This window comes from Ranitomeya variabilis, chromosome 1, assembly GCF_051348905.1.
Source record: "Ranitomeya variabilis isolate aRanVar5 chromosome 1, aRanVar5.hap1, whole genome shotgun sequence".
NCBI classification, from domain to species: Eukaryota; Metazoa; Chordata; class Amphibia; order Anura; family Dendrobatidae; genus Ranitomeya; species Ranitomeya variabilis.
The window spans coordinates 759,211,103-759,232,112 of record NC_135232.1 but is presented as its reverse complement, the minus strand read 5'-3'; the positions used below and the strand labels follow the sequence as shown (position 1 = coordinate 759,232,112).

General features: G+C 42.5%; 1 protein-coding gene across 1 annotated transcript in view; it reads left to right on the top strand.

Annotated features, from left to right (window-relative positions):
* The window catches only part of GRIN3B (glutamate ionotropic receptor NMDA type subunit 3B), a 166,888-nt gene extending 147,906 nt beyond the window's left edge, over window positions 1-18,982 (top strand). Inside the window, exons 8-9 of the mRNA XM_077253166.1 lie at window positions 4,193-4,260; window positions 18,510-18,982. Coding sequence (XP_077109281.1) covers window positions 4,193-4,260; window positions 18,510-18,810 — 369 coding nt within the window. The 3' untranslated portion in view covers window positions 18,811-18,982. The remainder of the gene's footprint in view (window positions 1-4,192; window positions 4,261-18,509) is intronic.
* The last annotated feature ends 2,028 nt before the right edge of the window (window positions 18,983-21,010 follow it).

Sequence of the window (21,010 nt, the reverse complement as noted above, 5' to 3'; positions counted from 1 at the left end):
TTCATGCTGAGTTACTACCGCATAACCTGTATGAAATTGTCCATTCATATCTGCATATCTACTGCCATCTATGAAAAGTTCAAATGTAGCATTACAGAGTGGCTTGTCACGTACATTACATAAGCCCTGAGTCTCTTGTTCCATTAATTGTACACAATCATGCATTTCAGTCAAAGTGTAAACAGAGGACAGTAACCCGCACCGCCCACTCACACGGGCAGAGCTCCACAGTGTGAACTCCTGCTGACAGCCAGCTGGTACGTCTCTGATCTCGGGTGCTTCGGCCAGAAAATTGCTTTCACAATGAAAAGATAGAGAAAATAAGGGCCGCACTCACCGATCTCTTGCAGGTGACTTTATTAAATATCCATCTTCACGGCACGGGGGTGTGTGTTACAGGATATGTGAGGGAGCCGAACGACGGCCGTTTCGCACCGACCAGGTGCTTCTACGGGTTCTCAATCCAACATGAGGTTAAAGATTTGATCACATGTCAGACAAAGTACGTAGTTTATGTCCTCTGGTGTCCATGCGGGCGCTATTATATCGGCAAAACGATAAGATGCCTGTATATTCGTATTAGAGAACATTGTAGGTCGGTCATTACTGGGAAAGGGTCACCGAGACTAATTGATCATGTCCGAGATGCCCATGATAGTAATTCAGGAATTCTGACCTTTGCTGGTATTGAACAGGTCAGATTACCCAAAAGAGGGGGGGACCAGAATAATATACTATTGAGGCGAGAGGCCTCCTGGATCATACAGACAGGGGCTATGGGTCCGGCTGGACTCAATGATAAGGTCGACATGTCGATATTTTTATGAACAATAGGATCCCAAATAGTACCTCGTAAAGATTAAATTATTATTATCATGTATACTAGATGGGTATCGAGTATCAATAATAATTTTTTGTTTCTGCCTTTTCCTCCTATTCCTCTCCCGAAAATATGATCCTTCATAATGTCGGACAGATGCTTAGATAAATGCATAGTAGTATGCGAGTACAAATATAGCAACAAGATGGTGAGTGCTAGCAGCAGAAACATGAAATAATAAGTATCATGATGGGATAGTATATTGCTTAATTATGTTAAGCGGTGTCCAGAGTTTCTGCATCTTCAGGGATGGTCAGCATAACTGTGCCATCTTCTCTAAAATGGATGTTTGCATGCATTTTACTTAAGACATCAGTACCCAACAAGCAGGTAGGTGCACCTTTAGCAAATAAAAATTTGGATACAAAAGTTTTAGGGCCAAAGCTCACATTTAAAGGTTTTGTAAAGGGCAACGCCTGAATTTTACCATCATACCCTTCTGCATATGTAACCTTTGAGGATATATTGTCAGGATATGGTAAAAAGTCCTGATTTAAAATGGAGGATGTTGCTCCCGTATCTATCAGAAAAGGTACATTTTTACCCTCAACCTCAACTTGTATTATTGGTCTTCTAGAAGGAAGAGAGACCTGCATAACTTTCAGTCATTCTGAGCTGTCTGTTTGATCAGGCGCTGGGTTATTTATCCTATTTTTGGGTACAAAGGTTCCTGAATCTATATCTGCTTTTCTCTTCCTACATTCCCTTTGGAAATGTCCTGGCTTCTTACAGTAATGACAAGTAAACTTTTGATTAGCAGAGCCAGTATTAGCCTGTGCAATTCTTACTGGCTTAGAATTTTCTCTTAAGTCCATTTCTATCCCTACAGCTTTCTGTCTAGCCAGGTGTGGGTCTTCCAAGGTTCTCCAATCAGGGGTTGCGGCCTTAAGCTTTTCCTTCACTTTTGGAGACAATCCATCTATAAAGGTTTTTGTAACTAACCTCATCATTCCTGGAGCGGTTAGATCCATGCCTTCATCTCTGAAATTATTTTCTACACTTAGATAATATTCGTCTACTGATTGTCCAGATTTCTGAGCCACCACTCCCGTTGTTCCTCTCTGCCTCTGTCTCTCCCTCATGAAAACCATTAAGTGATCTACAAATTGCGTACCTGATTCTATCGTTTGTAAGGCACCATCTCCTGCTTGGGGCCTATGTACCTGTAGATTTGCTAATAGCTCCTGGAAGAGTCCAGGAGTCATTTTCATTCTACATAATTCTTCTCCATCTGCCCAAACTCCTGCGTGAGTCTGCATAATTTGCTGTATATATTGTGCAAATCTAACTGGACACTGGGTGGGATCTGGTGCGTTATGCAAGAGAGACATGCCTTCAGCGGGGGACCAAGGGAAATATTGTCGAGTTTGGTGGTATCTAGTTCCCATTACTCCGTCAGCACCAGGTTCCCTAAAGGGTCTTGGTACTACCCTAACAGGGGCAAGTACAGCGCCATGTCTAGGTGTACCACAGACTAGGCAATCATTTCTCCAGTCTGGATTTTGTTGTCCACAGTGCGGACATACCCATCCTCCTGGTCCGGCTAAACTTTGAGGTGGTGTTTGGAGAAAAGATGGGGCATGTGGGTTAAGGTATGGGGGTGGGGTATTTTTAGATTCCACATTTTGTTTTTCTCCACAGCCTGCGGGTCTAATACACCACTTTTTACTCTGTTGATTATATGTCCATCCCTCATTTTCTGCTACCCTAGAGACATCAATCAATGCTTGGATCTGATCTATCCATTTCTTGTCTCTGATTATGCCTTTTTTTCTTTCCTGAATTCCTTCCCATAGTTTTCTACTAAAAGCTTCTGCCCTAGTAACTCCAAACTTACTAAAAATCTTTCTCAGCCCCTTAGTGGCATCTTCACCACTTCTCTCCTTTATGATAGTATAGATATCTAATTCTTCTGGTTCCGACTTTGTTTGCTTATTCCCCATTTTCTTATCCTGAGCTTTCTTGCCCTAGGTGGCGTTTGGGTATGAGAATACCTCGTTACCTTCTTCCTAAGGAGCTAGGATGTCTTTTCTTGCCCTAGGTGGCGTTTAGGTATGAGAATACCTCGTTACCTTCTTCCTAAGGAGCTAGGATGTTTAAACTGTGTTGATGTAAGAAAATCCTGATTCCTACACCTATAGCAAACAACACAAATGCAACCAGACAGAAAAAGAAAAAGAACATACAACGTATCTTGTCCCAGGCTAATTTATCTGTCCTGGGCTCATACTATCATACACAACGTATTCTTGTCCCAGGCTAATTTATCTGTCCTGGGCTCATACTATCATACACTTATCCGTCACCAGGTTTTTGTCAAAGACAGGGTCAGAGATTGAACCATAGGAGCGGAGGTCTCCCTGAAAGGACGCAACCACGTTGCCCAGTGGGACAGTCACTTCTTCTGTTTCAACACCCTGGGCGGCTTATAGGGCTATTCCCAACTTCCACACACCTTTTATTCACATTCACTCTCATTCAATGCCGTACTCCGTGAGGTGATCAATTCCTAAATAGTTCAAGAACCCGAGCTATAGGTATCCTCCTCTACTAGAACTACCCGCTAAAGAACACGACACAGAAAATCTTACGGACAGTGCAGGGCAGATATAAGAGATCTAACAGTGTCTCTTACCTGGCCAGGTTTTTGTTCATCTGCCGTCCATTATCCCAGATTCTCTTTTCGTTCGTATTCTGCCGGTGTTCTTGAAGGAATACACAGACCTCGGGTCCCTGTTCAGGCGCCAGGAAATGTCAGGATCACACTCAGTCGGAGCAGCCTTTGGAAGTGGGGAATCACCAGAAATAATACACAAGACACGTCTTGTATAGTGTATCACTGGGAAGTCTCTGAAGCACGCCTGCCTTCAAGGTGCTATCCCTTCTTTATATAGTTGTATCGGTAGGTTCAGTGGTTATACAAGTTTTGCATGTTTAAACAAAAAGACAAAACAGGAAAGAAAGAAAAAACAGTTTCGTGGGCGGCAGTTTCACAACAAACAGTACAAAGGCAATTCCACAGACAAGAAAAACAGGATTTCATACTATAACTAAAATGTCCTTGAATGGACAGGTCAATATTTATCACAAATTCTTTTTAAAATGGTTCATTGAGGTAACCATTTTTGTTCTGCTCTTCACAGAGTCTTCTGAATGAAGGGATTAATATAATTAAAAAATGGTATCTATACTTTTTGTGTTATGATAGTGTTGTGGCGCAAGGTTGGTGGATATCTTAGCAATAAAATAAAATCTTTAGAAAAAAAACTACACCTTTCTGTGCAATGATGTATTTATTGTTCTTATTCACAGAAAATACATTGGGCTTTGAACATGGCTAGTGAAGACCAAGATGTGAAGGTCCCAAAACCTGACAAACGGTACGTTTTTATCTATTGTATCTCTAGATAGAGAGGAAAATTAATAGTCACACTCAACTAAATTCAAAAGTACTTATTCCTGTAATGCTCTATTGCAACTGGTAGTGTCACAGTGGTTTCATCATGTCAAATAGACATGATATGATTTTTAATGAAGGTGTTAAAGAGGGTGTCCACCACATTGATGACTTATCCTTAGGATAGAAAATTAGTGTCTGATCAGTGTGGGTGCGACATCGGCACCCCCACCAATTATCTATTCTCAGTGTCGGCAGCGGCCTGAACTAACAAGTTACGGAGCTGCACAGCACAGCTCCGTCATCTCAATAGAATTATGGCTCTAGGAAGAAGTGGAGGAAAAATCAAAACTCAAAAGCGGAAATTGGCCTCAATGTGAAGAGGTTAAATCAATAGGGCTGGATGTGCAGTACCCGGCCGCAGCCACAATGCCTGAGCCAATGTCACCACCCTGCGCACCCGGGCAAGTGTTGGGGCCCTGGACAAACGGGGGCCCACTTGCCATTGGGACACTAGCAGGCTATGGGGCCTGTGAGTCAGGAGAGCCTGGTGCTAGTGCTGGCACCATTCCCCCTCAAATATTCACCTCTCCCCATTCCCCACTGCTCCAGTCTATTCAGCATCTTCTGACTCTTTATCACGTCTCAGGGCAGAGGACGTAATGACGTCAGTACAGCATGCCCTCTGAGCTGAGCAGTGCAGAGAGTCAGAAGACGTTGAAGAGACTGGAGCAGAGGGGAACAAGAAAGGTGAGTATTTTTTTATGTATGGAGCACATTATGGGAACGTTATACTGTATGGAGCAATATATGGGGCCATTATACTGTATGGAACATTATATGGGGCCCATTATACTGTATGGCGCACTATATGGAGCCATTATATACTGTATGTAGCAATGTATGCGGTCATCATACTGTATGGAGCAATTTATGGGGCCAATATGCTGTATGGAGCAATATATGGGGCTATTATACTGTATGGACATTATTTAGAGCCATTATATACTATATGGAGCACTATATGGGATCATATATGATGTATGTAGCATTATATGTGGCCATTATACTGTATGGAGCATTATATGGGGCCCTTCATAATGTATGGAGCATTAAATGGGGCCCATTATACAGTGTGGAGCAGCAATATATGGAGCTCATTATTCTGTATGGAGCAGTATATGGGCTTGTAATAGCAAGGTAATAGTGTTACTAGATAAAAAATAACTTTTAATATATCTCTTAAAAGAGGTTAAACCTCAAACACCAAAAAAAAAGAAAAAAACAACAAACCACACACAATATCCGTATACTGCCAGACGCTCCTGCTCAGCGCTGCAGTTTTTATAGCAAGGTGAAACTCATTTTCTCAGAGATATTTCACCATAACAATAAATACCCTTCCAAAAAGACTTTATACAGTTGTTTTGTGCCCAACATACAATTTATGCACAAAGTATAAGATATGACGAAAAGACCGTGTGTGTGCCAGTCATCGCACTTCACACTGGAGGACCCGAAACACCGTGCACATGTCCTTTATTTTATATGATACGGCGTCACACGGTCTTTTCGTCATATTCGGCTTCTCCCCTGATGATAGAGTCCAAAAGAAACGCGTCGGGAGATTGACTTATAAAGGAGGCTGACTTATAAAGGAGGCTTCCCATGGGGTCCTTTTGCATTACAAAAAAGGGGTGGTAAGTAGGATTCGTTGAGAGTCCTTCCCCTGAATCCTATGCATCGGACGCATGGAATAACGCTGTAAGGAAGGTCCTTGGATTTTGGTGAGACCATTCCTGTTTATACCCTTCTTTATATGTATAAAAAATATCTTATACTTTGTGCATAAATTGTATGTTTTTTCTTTTTTTTTTGGTGTTGTTTGAGGTTTAACCTCTTTTAAGAGATATATTAAAAGTTATTTTTTATCTAGTAACACTATTACCTTGCTATTACAAGTAATTATTGGATTGGTATTCCCTATTTTATATATTATTAGCAGTATATGGGCCCATTAAACTGTATGGAACATTATATGGGGCCCATTATTCTGTATGAAGCAATATTTAGGGACCCATACTGTAATGACTCATGAGCAATACACACGTGGTCAAAATAGTTGGTACCCCTCGTTTAATGACAGAAACACCCACAATGGTCACAGAAATAACTTGAATCTGACAAAAGTAATAATAAATAAAATAAAAATTGAAAATGGACAAATGAAATTCAGACCTTTCAACCAAGCATCCAAAGATTTAATTAAAAAAATAAAACTCATGAAATAGGCATGGACAGAAATGATGCTACCTTTAACTTAATATTTTGTTGCACAACCTCTTGAGGCAATCACTGCAATCAAACAATTCCTGTAACTGTCAAGGAAACTTCTGCACTGCTCGACAGGTATTTTGGCCCTCTCCTCAAGAACAATCTGCTCCAGTTGTCTCTTGTTTGAAGGTTGCCTTTTGCAGACGGCATGTTTCAGCTCTTTCCAAAGATGCTCAATAGGATTTAGGTCAGAGCTCATAGAAGGCCACTTCAGAATAGTCCAATGCTTTCCTTTTAGCCATTCTTGGGTGTTTTTAGCTCTGTGTTTTGGGTCATTATGCTTTTGCAAGACACATGACCTGCGACTGAGACCAAGCTTTCTAACACTGGGCAGCACTTTTCTCTCTAGAATCCCTTGATAGTCTTGAGATTTCATTGTACCCTGCACAGATTCTAGACACCCTGTGCCAAATGCAGCAAAGTAGCCCCAGAACATAACAGAGCCTTCTCCATTTTTCACAGTAGGGACAGTGTTCTTTTCTTGATATGCTTCATTTTTCCGTCTGTGAACACAGAGCTGATGTGCCTTGCCAAAAAGTTCCATTTTGTCTCATCTGTCCATAGGACATTCTCCCAGAAGCTTTGTAGCTTGTCAACATAAAGTTTGACAAGTTCCAGTCTGGCTTTTTTATGACTTTTTTTCAACAATGGTGTCCTCCTTGGTCGTCTCCCATGAAGTCCACTTTGGCTCAGACAACAACCGATGTTGCAATCTGACACTGATGTTCCTTAAGCTTGAAGTTCACCTTTAATCTGTTTAGAAGTTTTTCTGGGCTCTTTTGTTACCATTCGTATTATCCGTCTCTTTGATTTGTCATGAATTTTCCTCCTTCCTACGTCCAGGAAAGATGGCTACAGTCCCATGGATCTTAAATGTCTGAATAATATGTGCCACTGTAGTCACAGGAACATCAAGCTGCTTGGAGATGGTCTTATAACTTTTTACCATTAACATGTTTTCTAAACATGTAAACAATTATCTTTCTAATATACTGAGACAACTCTTTCCTTCGCTTCCTCTGGTCCATGTTGAGTGTGATACATATCATATCACCAAACAGCACAATGAGTATCTGTAGCCCTATATACAGGCCCACTCACTGATTCCAAAATTGTAGACACCTGTGATGCTAGTTAGTGAACACATCTTGATCTAACATGTCCCTTTTGTCATATTATTTTCAGGGGTACCATCATTTCTGTCCAGGCCTATTTCATGAGTTTTATTTTTTTTTATTTCTGTAGAAGCATGGTTGAAAAGCAATATCTGACTTTCATTTGTTAATTTTTTATAGATTTTTAATTTATTATTACTTTTTGTCAAATTCAAGTTATTTCTGTGACCATTGTAGGTTTTTCTGTCATTAAATGAGGAGTACCAACAATTTTTACCACGTGTGCAAAGGCGATTCAGTGTGGCTCCTTTACAAGTACCAAATTACTGCGCAGAAGAAAGGCCTGACAATCTAATTTTGTAATATGCTAAGAAAACATGTTGGAGAGTACAACTAATGGAATTCGATATAGTGCTGGAAGATGCACCCCTAGGTTGGAAGGCACTCAACAAGCTACTGAGCAAGTGGTTGCCCTGAGTATGGATAATGCACATGATGCGCCAGGATCAAAGCCTCAAGGACGTCTTGGTGCTGATATCACTTGTTCAAAATGGAAAATCAAAAGCAGTAGAGATATCATACAGTTCAGAACTTGGAATGTACGAACCATGAGCCAAGACAAACTCGACATCATCAACTAAACTGATAGGACTTGATTTGGAAAGGCACACACCTAAGACCTCACAGCTCACAGTGCATATCAGACCAATTGAGAATCCTGAGGTCAAAGGAACTGGCCAAGGAGCTCAGAGACAAAATTGTGGCAAGGCACAGATCTGGCCAAGGTTACAACAGAATTTCTGCAGTACTTAAGGTTCCTAAGAGCACAGTGGCCTCCATAATCTTTAAATGGAAGAAGTTTGGAACCACCAGAAGTCTTCTTAGACATGGCCATCCTGCCAAACTGAACAATCATGGGAGAAGAGCCTTGGTGAGAGAGGTAATGAAGAACCTCAATATTACTGTGGCTGAGCTCCAGAGAGGCAGTAGGGAGATGGGAGAAAGTTCCACAAAGTCAACTATCACTGCAACCCTCCACCAGTCAAGCCTTTATGGCAGAGTGGCCCAACGGAAGCCTCTCCTCAGTGCAAGACATATGAAAGCCCGCATAGAGTTTTCTAAAAAAAACACATGAAGGACTCCCAGACTAGGAGAAATAAGATTCTCTGGTCTGATGAGATGAAGATAGACCTTTTTGGTGATAATTCTAAGAGGTAGGTGTGGAGAAAACCAGGCACTGCTCATCACCTGCCCAATACAATCCCAACAGTAAAACATGGTGGTGACAGCATCATGCTATGGGGGTGTTCTTCAGCTGCAGGGACAGGATGACTGGTTGTCATTGAAGAAAACATGAATGTGGCCAGGTACAGAGATATCCTGGATGAAAAATCCTTCCAGAGTGCCCGGGACCTCAGACTTTGGCCGAAGGTTCACCTTCCAACAATACAATGACCCTAAGCACACAGCTAAAATAACAAAGTAGTGGCTTCAGAACAACTCTGTGACCATTCTTGACTGGCCCAGCTAGAGCCCTGACCTAAACCCATTTGGGCATCTCTGGAGAGACCTGAAAATGGCTGTCCACCAACGTTTACCATCTAACCTGACAGAACTGGAAAGGATCTGCAAGGAAGAATGGCAGAGGATCCCCAAGTCCAGGTGTGAAAAACTTGTTGCATCATTCCCAAGAAGACTTATGGCTGTACTAGCTTAAAAGGGAGCTTCTACTCAATACTGAGCAAAGGGTCTTAATACTTATTACCATGTGATATATCAGTTTTTCTTTTTTAATAAATTTGCAAAAATTACATTTCTGTTTTTTTTCAGTCAAGATGGGGTGCAGTGTGTACATTAATGAGAAAAAATGAACTTTTTTGAATTTACCAAATGGCTGCAATGAAACAAAGAGTGAAAAATTTAAAGGGTTATGAATACTTTCCATACCCACTGTATGTCAACAGAAATGCATAACTGGTGAATGGCCCAATTGAATGGCCTACTATGAAGAAGGGAGATGCTACCGATTGTCGAAACTATTGGGCTATTGCGCTCTTACCTCATGCCAGCAAAATACTACTTAAAAGCCTACAAATACAGTTACAGCCTTAGGCTGGGTTCACATTACATTTTAAAAGTCTGTTAGATGGACTGCGTTACACCGCGGCATAATGCGGTGTAACAGTCCGTTAACGCTGCCATTGAGCTCTATTTCGAGCGCATCGCTAGCGCACGCCCAAAATGGGCGTGCACTAGCGATGTGCCATCATTGAGTGACGGACCCTGGGACGCGGGCTGCAGCGTTTCCGGGTCTGTCACTGCTAGCAGATGCTCTATCTGCGCTAGTGATATGACATGTCGGCACTTGCGTTAACGCAGCCTGTTTAACGAATGTATTGAACGGGCTGCTTTAACGCAATGTGAACCTAGCCTTACTGTGACAAAGAGCTGCCAGAGTAGCAGACAAGATTCAGAAAGGAAAGAGAAGCAAGGAATGAGATTGTTAACATCAGATGGATAATGGAAAAGGCCAAAGGATACAACAAGAAGATTTATATTTGCTACATCGGCTACTGCAAAGCCCTCAACTGTGTTGATTACCAGAAACTTTGGAATACCATGAAAGATATGGGAGTACTAAATCATCTGATCAGTCTCATAAGTAACTTTTATATAGGCCAAGAAGCAACAGTCTGAACGGAACACTGCAACACAGCAATTTTCAAAGCAGAGAGAGGCATCAGACAAGGCTGCATCCTGTCACCATTTCTCTTCTGTTTATATGTAGAAGCTATTTTCAGGAAGCCTGGTCTTGCCAAAAAGAAGGAATCAAAATTGCTGGACGAATCATCAACATTCTTAAATATGTAGACGATACAACATTAATAGCAACAAGCGTAGATGGGATGAAGGACTTATTATGGAGTATCAAGATGGAAAGCTCGAACATGGGACTGCTACTCACCATAAAGAAGACAAAGATATTGACTATTGCCAGGTATGACCGGAACAGATTTGAGATGGACAGCGATGCACTGGAAGTTGTAAAGAACTTCAAACTACTGAAATCGATGATAACTCAAGATGCATTGATAACACCGGAAGTCAATATGAGAATAGCTATAGGCAAACAAACAATGAAGTCAGTGGACATAGTCTTCAATTCAAGGAACATTTCATTAGTGAGGAAGACACAGCTCGTACATAGTTTGGTCTTTTCTGAGGTAATATAAGGAAGCGAAAGCTGTACGATAAAAAAGCAAGACAGAATAAGAATCGTCGCCTTCTAAATATGATGCTGGAACCTGTCACCCCCAAAATCGATGATGAGGTAAGCTCACCATCATCAGGGGCTTATCTACAGCATTCTGTAATGCTGTAGATAAGCCCCCGATGTTACCTGAAAGAGGAGAAAAAGAGGTTATATTGTACTCACCCAGGGGCAGTCGCGCTGTGGTCCGGTCCGATGGGTGTCTCAGGTCCGCTCCGGCGCCTCCTATCTTCATTCCATGATGTCCTCTTCTGGTCTTCACGCCGCGGCTCCGGCCTCTCTGACCTTTCCAGCGCCTGCGCACTGCAGTACTTTGCTCTGCTCTTAACAGGGCAGACAAAGTACGCCTGCGCCGGAGCCGCGGCGTGAAGACCAGAAGAGGACATCATGGAATGAAGATGGGAGGCGCTATACCGGACCTGTGATGCCGATCGGAGCGGGACCGCCCCTGGGTGAGTATAATCTAATGTCTTTTTCTCCTCTTTCAGGTAACATCGGCGGCTTATCTACAGCATTACAGAATGCTGTAGATAAGCCCCTGATGACGGTGAGCTTACCTCACCATCGATTTTGGGGTTGACAGGTTCCCTTTAACAATACCATGGATGGCAAGAAGAACAAGTAAATCAATTTTGAAACAAATCAAGCAGACATCTCACTCAAACAAGAATAAACATGCTATGATTTGCCTTCTTTGGACACATCATATGAAGAGAGCAATCAATGGAAAAGGACATCATGGTTGAAAGAATAGAAGGAACAAGACGAAGAGGAAGACAACAACCTAATGGTTTGATACAATCCAGATAACAACAGAGAAGACCCTAGTGGACCTATCTAGGCTGGCACAAGATCGATCTTCCTACAGAGCGTTCATCCATCAAGTCTCCATAGCTCAAGATAGAACCGAAGGCCCTTAAATAATAATAAATAACTTTACATAAAGAGATGTGTTGCTGCTTGGTAAATGTGTTCATTTTCCTTTCCATAGCATTTCTATGGCCACAGGTCTACTGTACTGTGCTTACAGATAAAGCAAGCATTCTTGCCAATTTCAGCAATGATTTTGTGCCATGATACTTGGCATCTGATGAGTATATTGCAACAGTGAAAGCTTTTAATTAGATGAAGATATGCAGTCTTGGACTCCAAAATACCTTTCAGTCCACCATAATCAAATGGAAAAAATCGTTTTTGGTGTGGTATTTAATATACTCTATGGGGCAAATTCATCAAGACTGGCATAGTGCACATCAATCTATCTGATGTACAGAGTGCCGAATTCAATAAGAGGAGCACACCACTTAATGAATTTAGCGCCTCTTCTGAGTGACGGCAATAGCATTTCTGGCATGGTGCACACCAGTGATTGGAGTTGCATTTGTAGTATACAAAACTCCGGCATGCTTGATGAATCTTGTTTCCAGATCTTTTCACCTGGTTCATCATTTGTGACTTTTTGAAAAGTCCTAGAATTTGTTGCAAATGTGGACTGTCATGATCTCCATGGCCAGAGAACTAGCATAAGCCTCAATAGGAACAAGCTCTTGGAAGATGTAACTATACTGACCATGAACTAAACCTACCGCATCATCTAGAAGTAGCCAGGTAGCATGTCCTACTTTTTATCCCTATATGCCCAGCGCCGGCCGGAGAACTAAATAATGCTAGCAGAGGGAAATATAAGACCTGACTCACCTCTAGAGAAATGCCCAAAAAGGAGACAGAGGCCCCCCACATATATTGGCGGTGATATGAGATGAAACAACAAACGCAGCAGGAAAATAGTTTTAGCAAATTTGAGGTCCGCTTTCTAGATAGCAGAAGACAGAAAGCATACTTTCATGGTCAGTAGAAAACCCTAACAAAACACATCCAGAAATTACTTTAGGACTCTGGCATTAACTCATAATACCAGAGTGGCAATTCCTGATCAACAAGAGCTTTCCAGACACAGTAACGAAACTGCAGCTGTGAACTGGAACCAAAATACAAAAACAAAACATGGACGAATGTCCAACTTATCTAGTAGATGTCTGGGAGCAGGAACAAGCACAGAGAGGCTTCTGATAACATTGTTGACCGGCAAGCATCTAACAGAGAAGCCAGGTTATATAGCGACACCCAGATCTAATCAGGACAGGTGAACAGGGAAGATGATGTCACAAGTTCAATTCCACCAGTAGCCACCGGGGGAGCCCAGAATCCAAATTCACAACAGTACCCCCCCCTCAAGGAGGGGGCACCGAACCCTCACCAGAACCACCAGGGCGATCAGGATGGGCCCTATGAAAGGCACGAACCAGATCAGAGGCATGAACATCAGATGCAGTGACCCAAGAATTGTCCTCCTGGCCGTATCCCTTCCACTTGACCAGATACTGGAGTCTCCGTCTGGAAACACGGGAGTCTAGGATTTTTTCCACAACGTACTCCAACTCACCCTCAACCAACACCGGAGCAGGAGGCTCAACGGAAGGCACAATCGGTGCCTCATACCTGCGCAATAACGACCGATGAAAAACGTTATGAATAGAAAAGGATGCAGGGAGGTCCAAACGGAAGGAAACAGGGTTAAGAATCTCCAATATTTTATACGGACCGATGAACCGAGGCTTAAACTTAGGAGATGAGACCCTCATAGGGACAAAACGAGAAGACAACCACACCAAATCTCCAACACAAAGCCGAGGACCAACACGACGGTGACGGTTGGCAAAAAGCTGAGTCTTCTCCTGGGACAACTTTAAATTGTCCATCACCTGCCCCCAGATATGATGCAATCTCTCCACCACCGCATCCACTCCAGGACAATCCGAGGATTCCATCTGACCGGAGGAAAATCGAGGGTGGAACCCCGAATTACAGAAAAACGGGGACACCAAAGTGGCAGAGCTGGCCCGATTATTGAGGGCGAACTCCGCCAATGGCAAAAAAGCAACCCAATCATCCTGGTCAGCAGACACAAAACACCTCAGATATGTCTCCAGGGTCTGATTAGTCCGCTCGGTCTGGCCATTAGTCTGAGGGTGAAAAGCAGACGAAAAAGACAAATCTATGCCCATCCTAGCACAGAATGCCCGCCAAAATCTAGACACAAATTGGGTTCCTCTGTCAGAAACGATATTCTCAGGAATACCATGCAAACGAACAACATTTTGAAAAAACAGGGGCACCAACTCGGAAGAAGAAGGCAATTTGGGCAGGGGAACCAAATGGACCATCTTAGAAAAACGGTCACACACCACCCAGATGACAGACATCTTCTGAGAAACAGGCAGATCTGAAATAAAATCCATCGAGATGTGTGTCCAAGGCCTCTTAGGAATAGGCAAGGGCAACAATAATCCACTAGCCCGAGAACAACAAGGCTTGGCCCGAGCACAAACGTCACAAGACTGCACAAAGCCTCGCACATCTCGTGACAGGGAAGGCCACCAGAAGGATCTTGCCACCAAATCCCTGGTACCAAAAATTCCAGGATGACCTGCCAATGCAGAAGAATGTACCTCAGAGATGACTCTACTGGTCCAATCATCAGGAACAAACAACCTATCAGGCGGACAACGATCCGGTCTATCCGCCTGAAACTCCTGCAAGGCCCGCCGCAGGTCTGGAGAAACGGCTGACAAGATAACTCCCTCCTTAAGAATACCTGTGGGGTCAGAGTTGCCGGGTGAATCAGGCTCAAAACTCCTAGAAAGGGCATCCGCCTTAACATTCTTAGAACCCGGTAGGTACGATACCACAAAATTAAACCGAGAGAAAAATAATGACCAGCGCGCCTGTCTAGGATTCAGGCGCCTGGCGGTCTCAAGATAGATCAAATTTTTGTGGTCAGTCAATACCACCACCTGATGTCTGGCCCCCTCGAGCCAATGGCGCCACTCCTCAAACGCCCACTTCATGGCCAAAAGCTCCCGATTCCCAACATCATAATTCCGCTCAGCGGGCGAAAATTTACGGGAAAAGAAGGCACAAGGCCTCATCACGGCGCAGTCAGAACTTTTCTGCGACAACACTGCCCCAGCCCCGATCTCAGAAGCGTCGACCTCAACCTGAAAAGGAAGAGTCACATCAGGCTGACGCAACACAGGGGCAGAAGAAAAACGGCGCTTAAGCTCCTGAAAGGCCTCCACAGCATCAGGGGACCAATTAGCAACATCAGCACCCTGTCTAGTCAAATCGGTCAATGGCTTAACGACATCCGAAAAACCAGAAATAAATCGACGATAAAAGTTGGCAAAGCCCAAAAATTTCTGAAGACTTTTAAGAGAAGAGGGCTGCGTCCAATCACAAATAGCTTGAACCTTGACAGGATCCATCTCAATGGAAGAGGGAGAAAAAATATATCCCAAAAAGGAAATTCTCTGAACCCCAAAAACGCACTTAGAACCCTTGACACACAGAGAATTAGACCGCAAAACCTGAAAAACCCTCTTAACTTGCCGGACATGAGAGTCCCAATCATCCGAAAAAATCAGAATATCATCCAGATACACTATCATAAATTTATCCAAAAAATCGCGGAAAATATCATGCATAAAGGACTGGAAGACTGAAGGGGCATTAGAAAGACCAAAAGGCATCACCAAATACTCAAAGTGGCCCTCGGGCGTATTAAATGCGGTTTTCCACTCATCCCCCTGCCTGATCCGCACCAAATTATACGCCCCACGGAGATCAATCTTAGAGAACCACTTGGCCCCCTTTATGCGAGCAAACAAATCAGTCAGCAACGGCAATGGGTATTGATATTTAACCGTGATTTTATTCAAAAGCCGATAATCAATACATGGTCTCAACGAGCCGTCTTTTTTTGACACAAAGAAAAAACCGGCTCCTAAGGGAGATGACGATGGACGAATATGTCCCTTTTCCAAGGACTCCTTTATATATTCTCGCATAGCAGTATGTTCAGGCACAGACAGATTAAATAAACGACCCTTTGGGTATTTACTACCCGGAATTAAATCTATAGCACAATCGCACTCACGGTGCGGAGGTAGTGAACCCAGCTTGGGTTCTTCAAAGACGTCACGATAATCAGACAGGAACTCAGGGATTTCAGAGGGAATAGATGATGAAATGGACACCAAAGGTACGTCCCCATGAGTCCCCTTACATCCCCAGCTCAACACAGACATAGCTCTCCAGTCAAGGACTGGGTTGTGAGACTGCAGCCATGGCAATCCCAGCACCAAATCATCATGTAGATTATACAGCACCAGAAAACGAATAGTCTCCTGGTGATCCGGATTAATACACATAGTCACTTGTGTCCAGTATTGTGGTTTATTATTAGCCAATGGGGTGGAGTCAATCCCCTTCAGAGGAATAAGAGTCTCCAAAGGCTCTAAATCATACCCACAACGATTGGCAAAGGACCAATCCATAAGACTCAAAGCGGCGCCAGAGTCGATATAGGCGTCCGTAGTAATAGATGACAAAGAGCAAATCAGGGTCACAGACAAAATAAATTTAGACTGTAAAGTGCCAATGGGAACGGATTTATCAAGCTTTTTAGTACGCTTAAAGCATGCTGATATAACATGAGTAGAATCCCCACAATAGAAACACAACCCATTTTTCCGTCTAAAATTCTGCCGCTCGCTTCTGGACAGAATTCTATCACACTGCATGTTTTCTGGCGTCTTCTCAGTGGACACCGCCAGATGGTGCACTGGTTTGCGCTCCCGCAGACGCCTATCGATCTGAATGGCCATTGTCATGGACTCATTCAGACTTGCAGGCACAGGGAACCCCACCATAACATCCTTAATGGCATCAGAAAGACCCTCTCTGAAAGTAGCCGCCAAGGCACACTCATTCCACTGAGTAAGCACAGACCATTTACGGAATTTTTGGCAGTAAATTTCAGCTTCATCTTGCCCCTGCGATAGGGACATCAAAGTTTTTTCTGCCTGAAGTTCCAAATGAGGTTCCTCATACAGCAAGCCCAAGGCCAGAAAAAACGCATCCACATTGCGCAACGCAGGATCCCCTGGTGCCAATGCAAAAGCCCAATCTTGAGGGTCGCCGCGGAGCAAGGAAATCACAATCCCAACCTGCTGTGCAGGGTCTCCAGCAGAACGAGATTTCAGGGACAAAAATAACTTACAATTATTTCTAAAATTCTGAAAGCTAGATCTATTCCCTGAGAAGAATTCCGGCAAAGGAATTCTCGGCTCTGATACCGGAGCATGAACAACAAAATCTTGCAAACTTTGTACTTTCGTGACGAGATTATTCAAACCTGCAGTTACACTCTGTAGATCCATTATAGACAGGTGAACATAGAGCCATTCAAAGATTAGAAGGAGAGAGAAAAAAAAGAAAGACTGCAGCATAGACAGACTGGCAAGTGATCCAATTAAGAGCACACTAACTACTAGAGAAAAAAAAAAAAAAAAAAAAAAAAAAAAATTTTCAGCAGACTTCTTATTTCTCTCCTTTCTCAGCCAAGGATTTTAACCCTTTAGTGGGCCGGTCAAACTGTCATGATCTCCATGGCCAGAGAACTAGCATAAGCCTCAATAGGAACAAGCTCTTGGAAGATGTAACTATACTGACCATGAACTAAACCTACCGCATCATCTAGAAGTAGCCAGGTAGCATGTCCTACTTTTTATCCCTATATGCCCAGCGCCGGCCGGAGAACTAAATAATGCTAGCAGAGGGAAATATAAGACCTGACTCACCTCTAGAGAAATGCCCAAAAAGGAGACAGAGGCCCCCCACATATATTGGCGGTGATATGAGATGAAACAACAAACGCAGCAGGAAAATAGTTTTAGCAAATTTGAGGTCCGCTTTCTAGATAGCAGAAGACAGAAAGCATACTTTCATGGTCAGTAGAAAACCCTAACAAAACACATCCAGAAATTACTTTAGGACTCTGGCATTAACTCATAATACCAGAGTGGCAATTCCTGATCAACAAGAGCTTTCCAGACACAGTAACGAAACTGCAGCTGTGAACTGGAACCAAAATACAAAAACAAAACATGGACGAATGTCCAACTTATCTAGTAGATGTCTGGGAGCAGGAACAAGCACAGAGAGGCTTCTGATAACATTGTTGACCGGCAAGCATCTAACAGAGAAGCCAGGTTATATAGCGACACCCAGATCTAATCAGGACAGGTGAACAGGGAAGATGATGTCACAAGTTCAATTCCACCAGTAGCCACCGGGGGAGCCCAGAATCCAAATTCACAACAGTGGACCTGTAGTGATTTTATGTATGCCTAAACTTTTGGACCAATCCTTGTAGAACACGCAATGGTTTTGCTCTGAAAAAGGTTCAAGACAAAAATAGAGAATTTTTCACAAATTTTTCACAAATTACATGAACCACATTCACCGTGAATTTGGCACAAAAAAGTCATTGATTATACAAAAAAATGAAAGTAACTTTAAAGAACTTCAGATTTGATTTGGGCCCAAAGTGTTCTACTTGATGTGTACAGCATTTCCACTAACAATTGTACAATTATTTGTTCCCTTCAGCTGCAACCTCCAGAAAGAATCAGCCTCAGAAACCCAGTCTGTATGGAATAATCTGCGTCGCAACCCAATTCGCCAAGAGAAAAGGGTGCATTTTAATTTAGAGACTGTAAATACTAAGGATTGTTTATGTGAAAATGGACAACCCTGCAACACAAAGGAGCTGGAATTGAAACAACTGGAGATGAAAATAGAAGGTATGAAGGATCAATTGAGAGCTGCCCTGGTGAGAAAAAGTGAGCTGATGGTCATCCTGCAGCCTCCATGCAACCACATGCAGCAAAAAACAGAGGGAGACAGATGATACAGTGTTTTGCTCACATACTTGGTATAGTCAAATGCTCTACCTCAGAGCTTACAGTGAGGAGTATCAGCAGTTCATGACTGATGGATTGTTGCATAAGGCACAATGATGAAATTGTCAAAGATACTCACTCCCTAGGAACTTTGTGCAATGTGTAAGCCAGTAGATGAACACCATGCAAGCAATCAATGTATTACAAAAAAATCATATCTTTTTTCTGGAATTAAAGTATTCCATTTGTCTTGTTTATTGTACAAATGACACTATGTTTGTGTCTTGTTTTTAAGTCTTCCCATGTAAAAAGTTATTTTGTTTTTATTGAAAAGCAAACACAAGGTCATTGCAGTATATAATGGCACAAATCTGTGAAAGCATCCTACTGTACTAACATTCCACCAAGAACTCAAAGGAATGTCCCTTCCTGATCTGTTTTCTTGTAATGGTGGGATCTTTTTTAGTCTTCATTTCTGTAAGTATTTTGAATCGTTTAGATTAGGGGTAGGCAATTCATTTTCCCAAGGGGCCATATGAGAGATTGTTGTGGAGGGCCAAACCAATAGGCTGAAATACATTCTTCTCAATATTAATATTAACATATTAATTATAAATATTTTATATTAATATTAATTGTATCACTTAATATTAAACAGAATTAAGTATGCTGACATCCCCCTATATACCATATAAACCCACATACAGCCCCCTATATAATGTATGAGCCCATACCATAAGAGCACACACGCAACCTCCTATATACAGTATGATCCCCCACATAGCCTCCTATATACAATATGAGCCCTCATATAGCCTCCTATATGCAGTATGAGCCCTCAAATAGCCTCCTATATACAGCATGAACCCCCATATAGACTTCCATATACAGCATGAGCCCAAACATAGCCTCCCATATTCATTTATTTATTTTACTCACTTATATAACGCCATTAATTCTACAGCTCGTTACAGACATTATTGGAACTGTCCCCATTGTGGCTCACAATCTAATCTCCCTATCAATATGTTTTTGGTGTGTAAGAGGAAACCCGAGTACCTGGAGGATACCCTCCCATAAACAACATGAGCCCCCACATAGTCTCCTATAAACAGTATCATCCCCTACATAGCCTCCTATATACATTATGTGCCCCCACATAGCCTCTGTGACAGAGTCACTGGTAATGTAATAGAGGAGATATATGTTTCACTACGCCTAATGGCGTCAGTGAGATAAAATCCAGACCTTTATTTCCTCCAGCACAGTAAGTGTTGTGAAGGTTAAGTTAACGTATGTTATGGGCTGGTTTTCAGGGGGACAATCATAGAGTGAGTGGGCACAATGTACCCGTGTCTACCTCCGTGTGCAGCCGAGTGAGCCGCTCTACCACAGATGTGTTAGAAGTGCGGGCAGTGTTTCCAGCGAACATGTGAAGTGGCCACACGCCAGCTTGCGACGTCAGGCAAGATGGAGGACCTGCTAAAACATCCACTACAATATTAATAATAATATACATAAGAACAAGAAAAAAAGAGCTTTGAATTCCCAAACGTAACTTAATCATAATAAATAATCACTATTGCCAATAACAAAATATATGAAAAAATATATATCTTTATTAATGATTCCATACACAAAAGGCAAACAAGTGCGCATAATAAAAAACTAAAATACTGGACAGGTCTGATGAGCAATGATGCAAACTGGCAGTGACAGGCAATCTGTAAGATGAGAGCACTCAAAGTGAACAGAATGTACACCCAATCAAAATATTGAGTTAAATAAACACACATGCATGAATATAGAAGAGTGGCCTCATGAAAAACATGTATATATGGGTAAGATATATAGTACTTGTCAAAAGACATGCTCCTCAGTAAATGGATAGTGTGGCAAAATCACCACACTCCTTAAGAGGCAAAGCTAAGGGGCCAAAAGTGCATATATGTCAGAGACAAAGTTTCTTACCCATGGGATGCCAAGAGCCACTGCACAGCAGCAACAGCGATTGTGGCACCAACAACAATTACAGCAGCAACAGATGGCGCAGCAAGACACAAGTAAGCTGCTTATACAACAGATGCAGCAGCAGCACCAGAGGCAGATTGACTTGCCAGTCGTGGAAGGTCGGAAGCCCCTACCCCAAGTCCAGATGACGACATGTACGTCCGGAAGACGGTAAGACGAGCATTGCAGAAAATGACC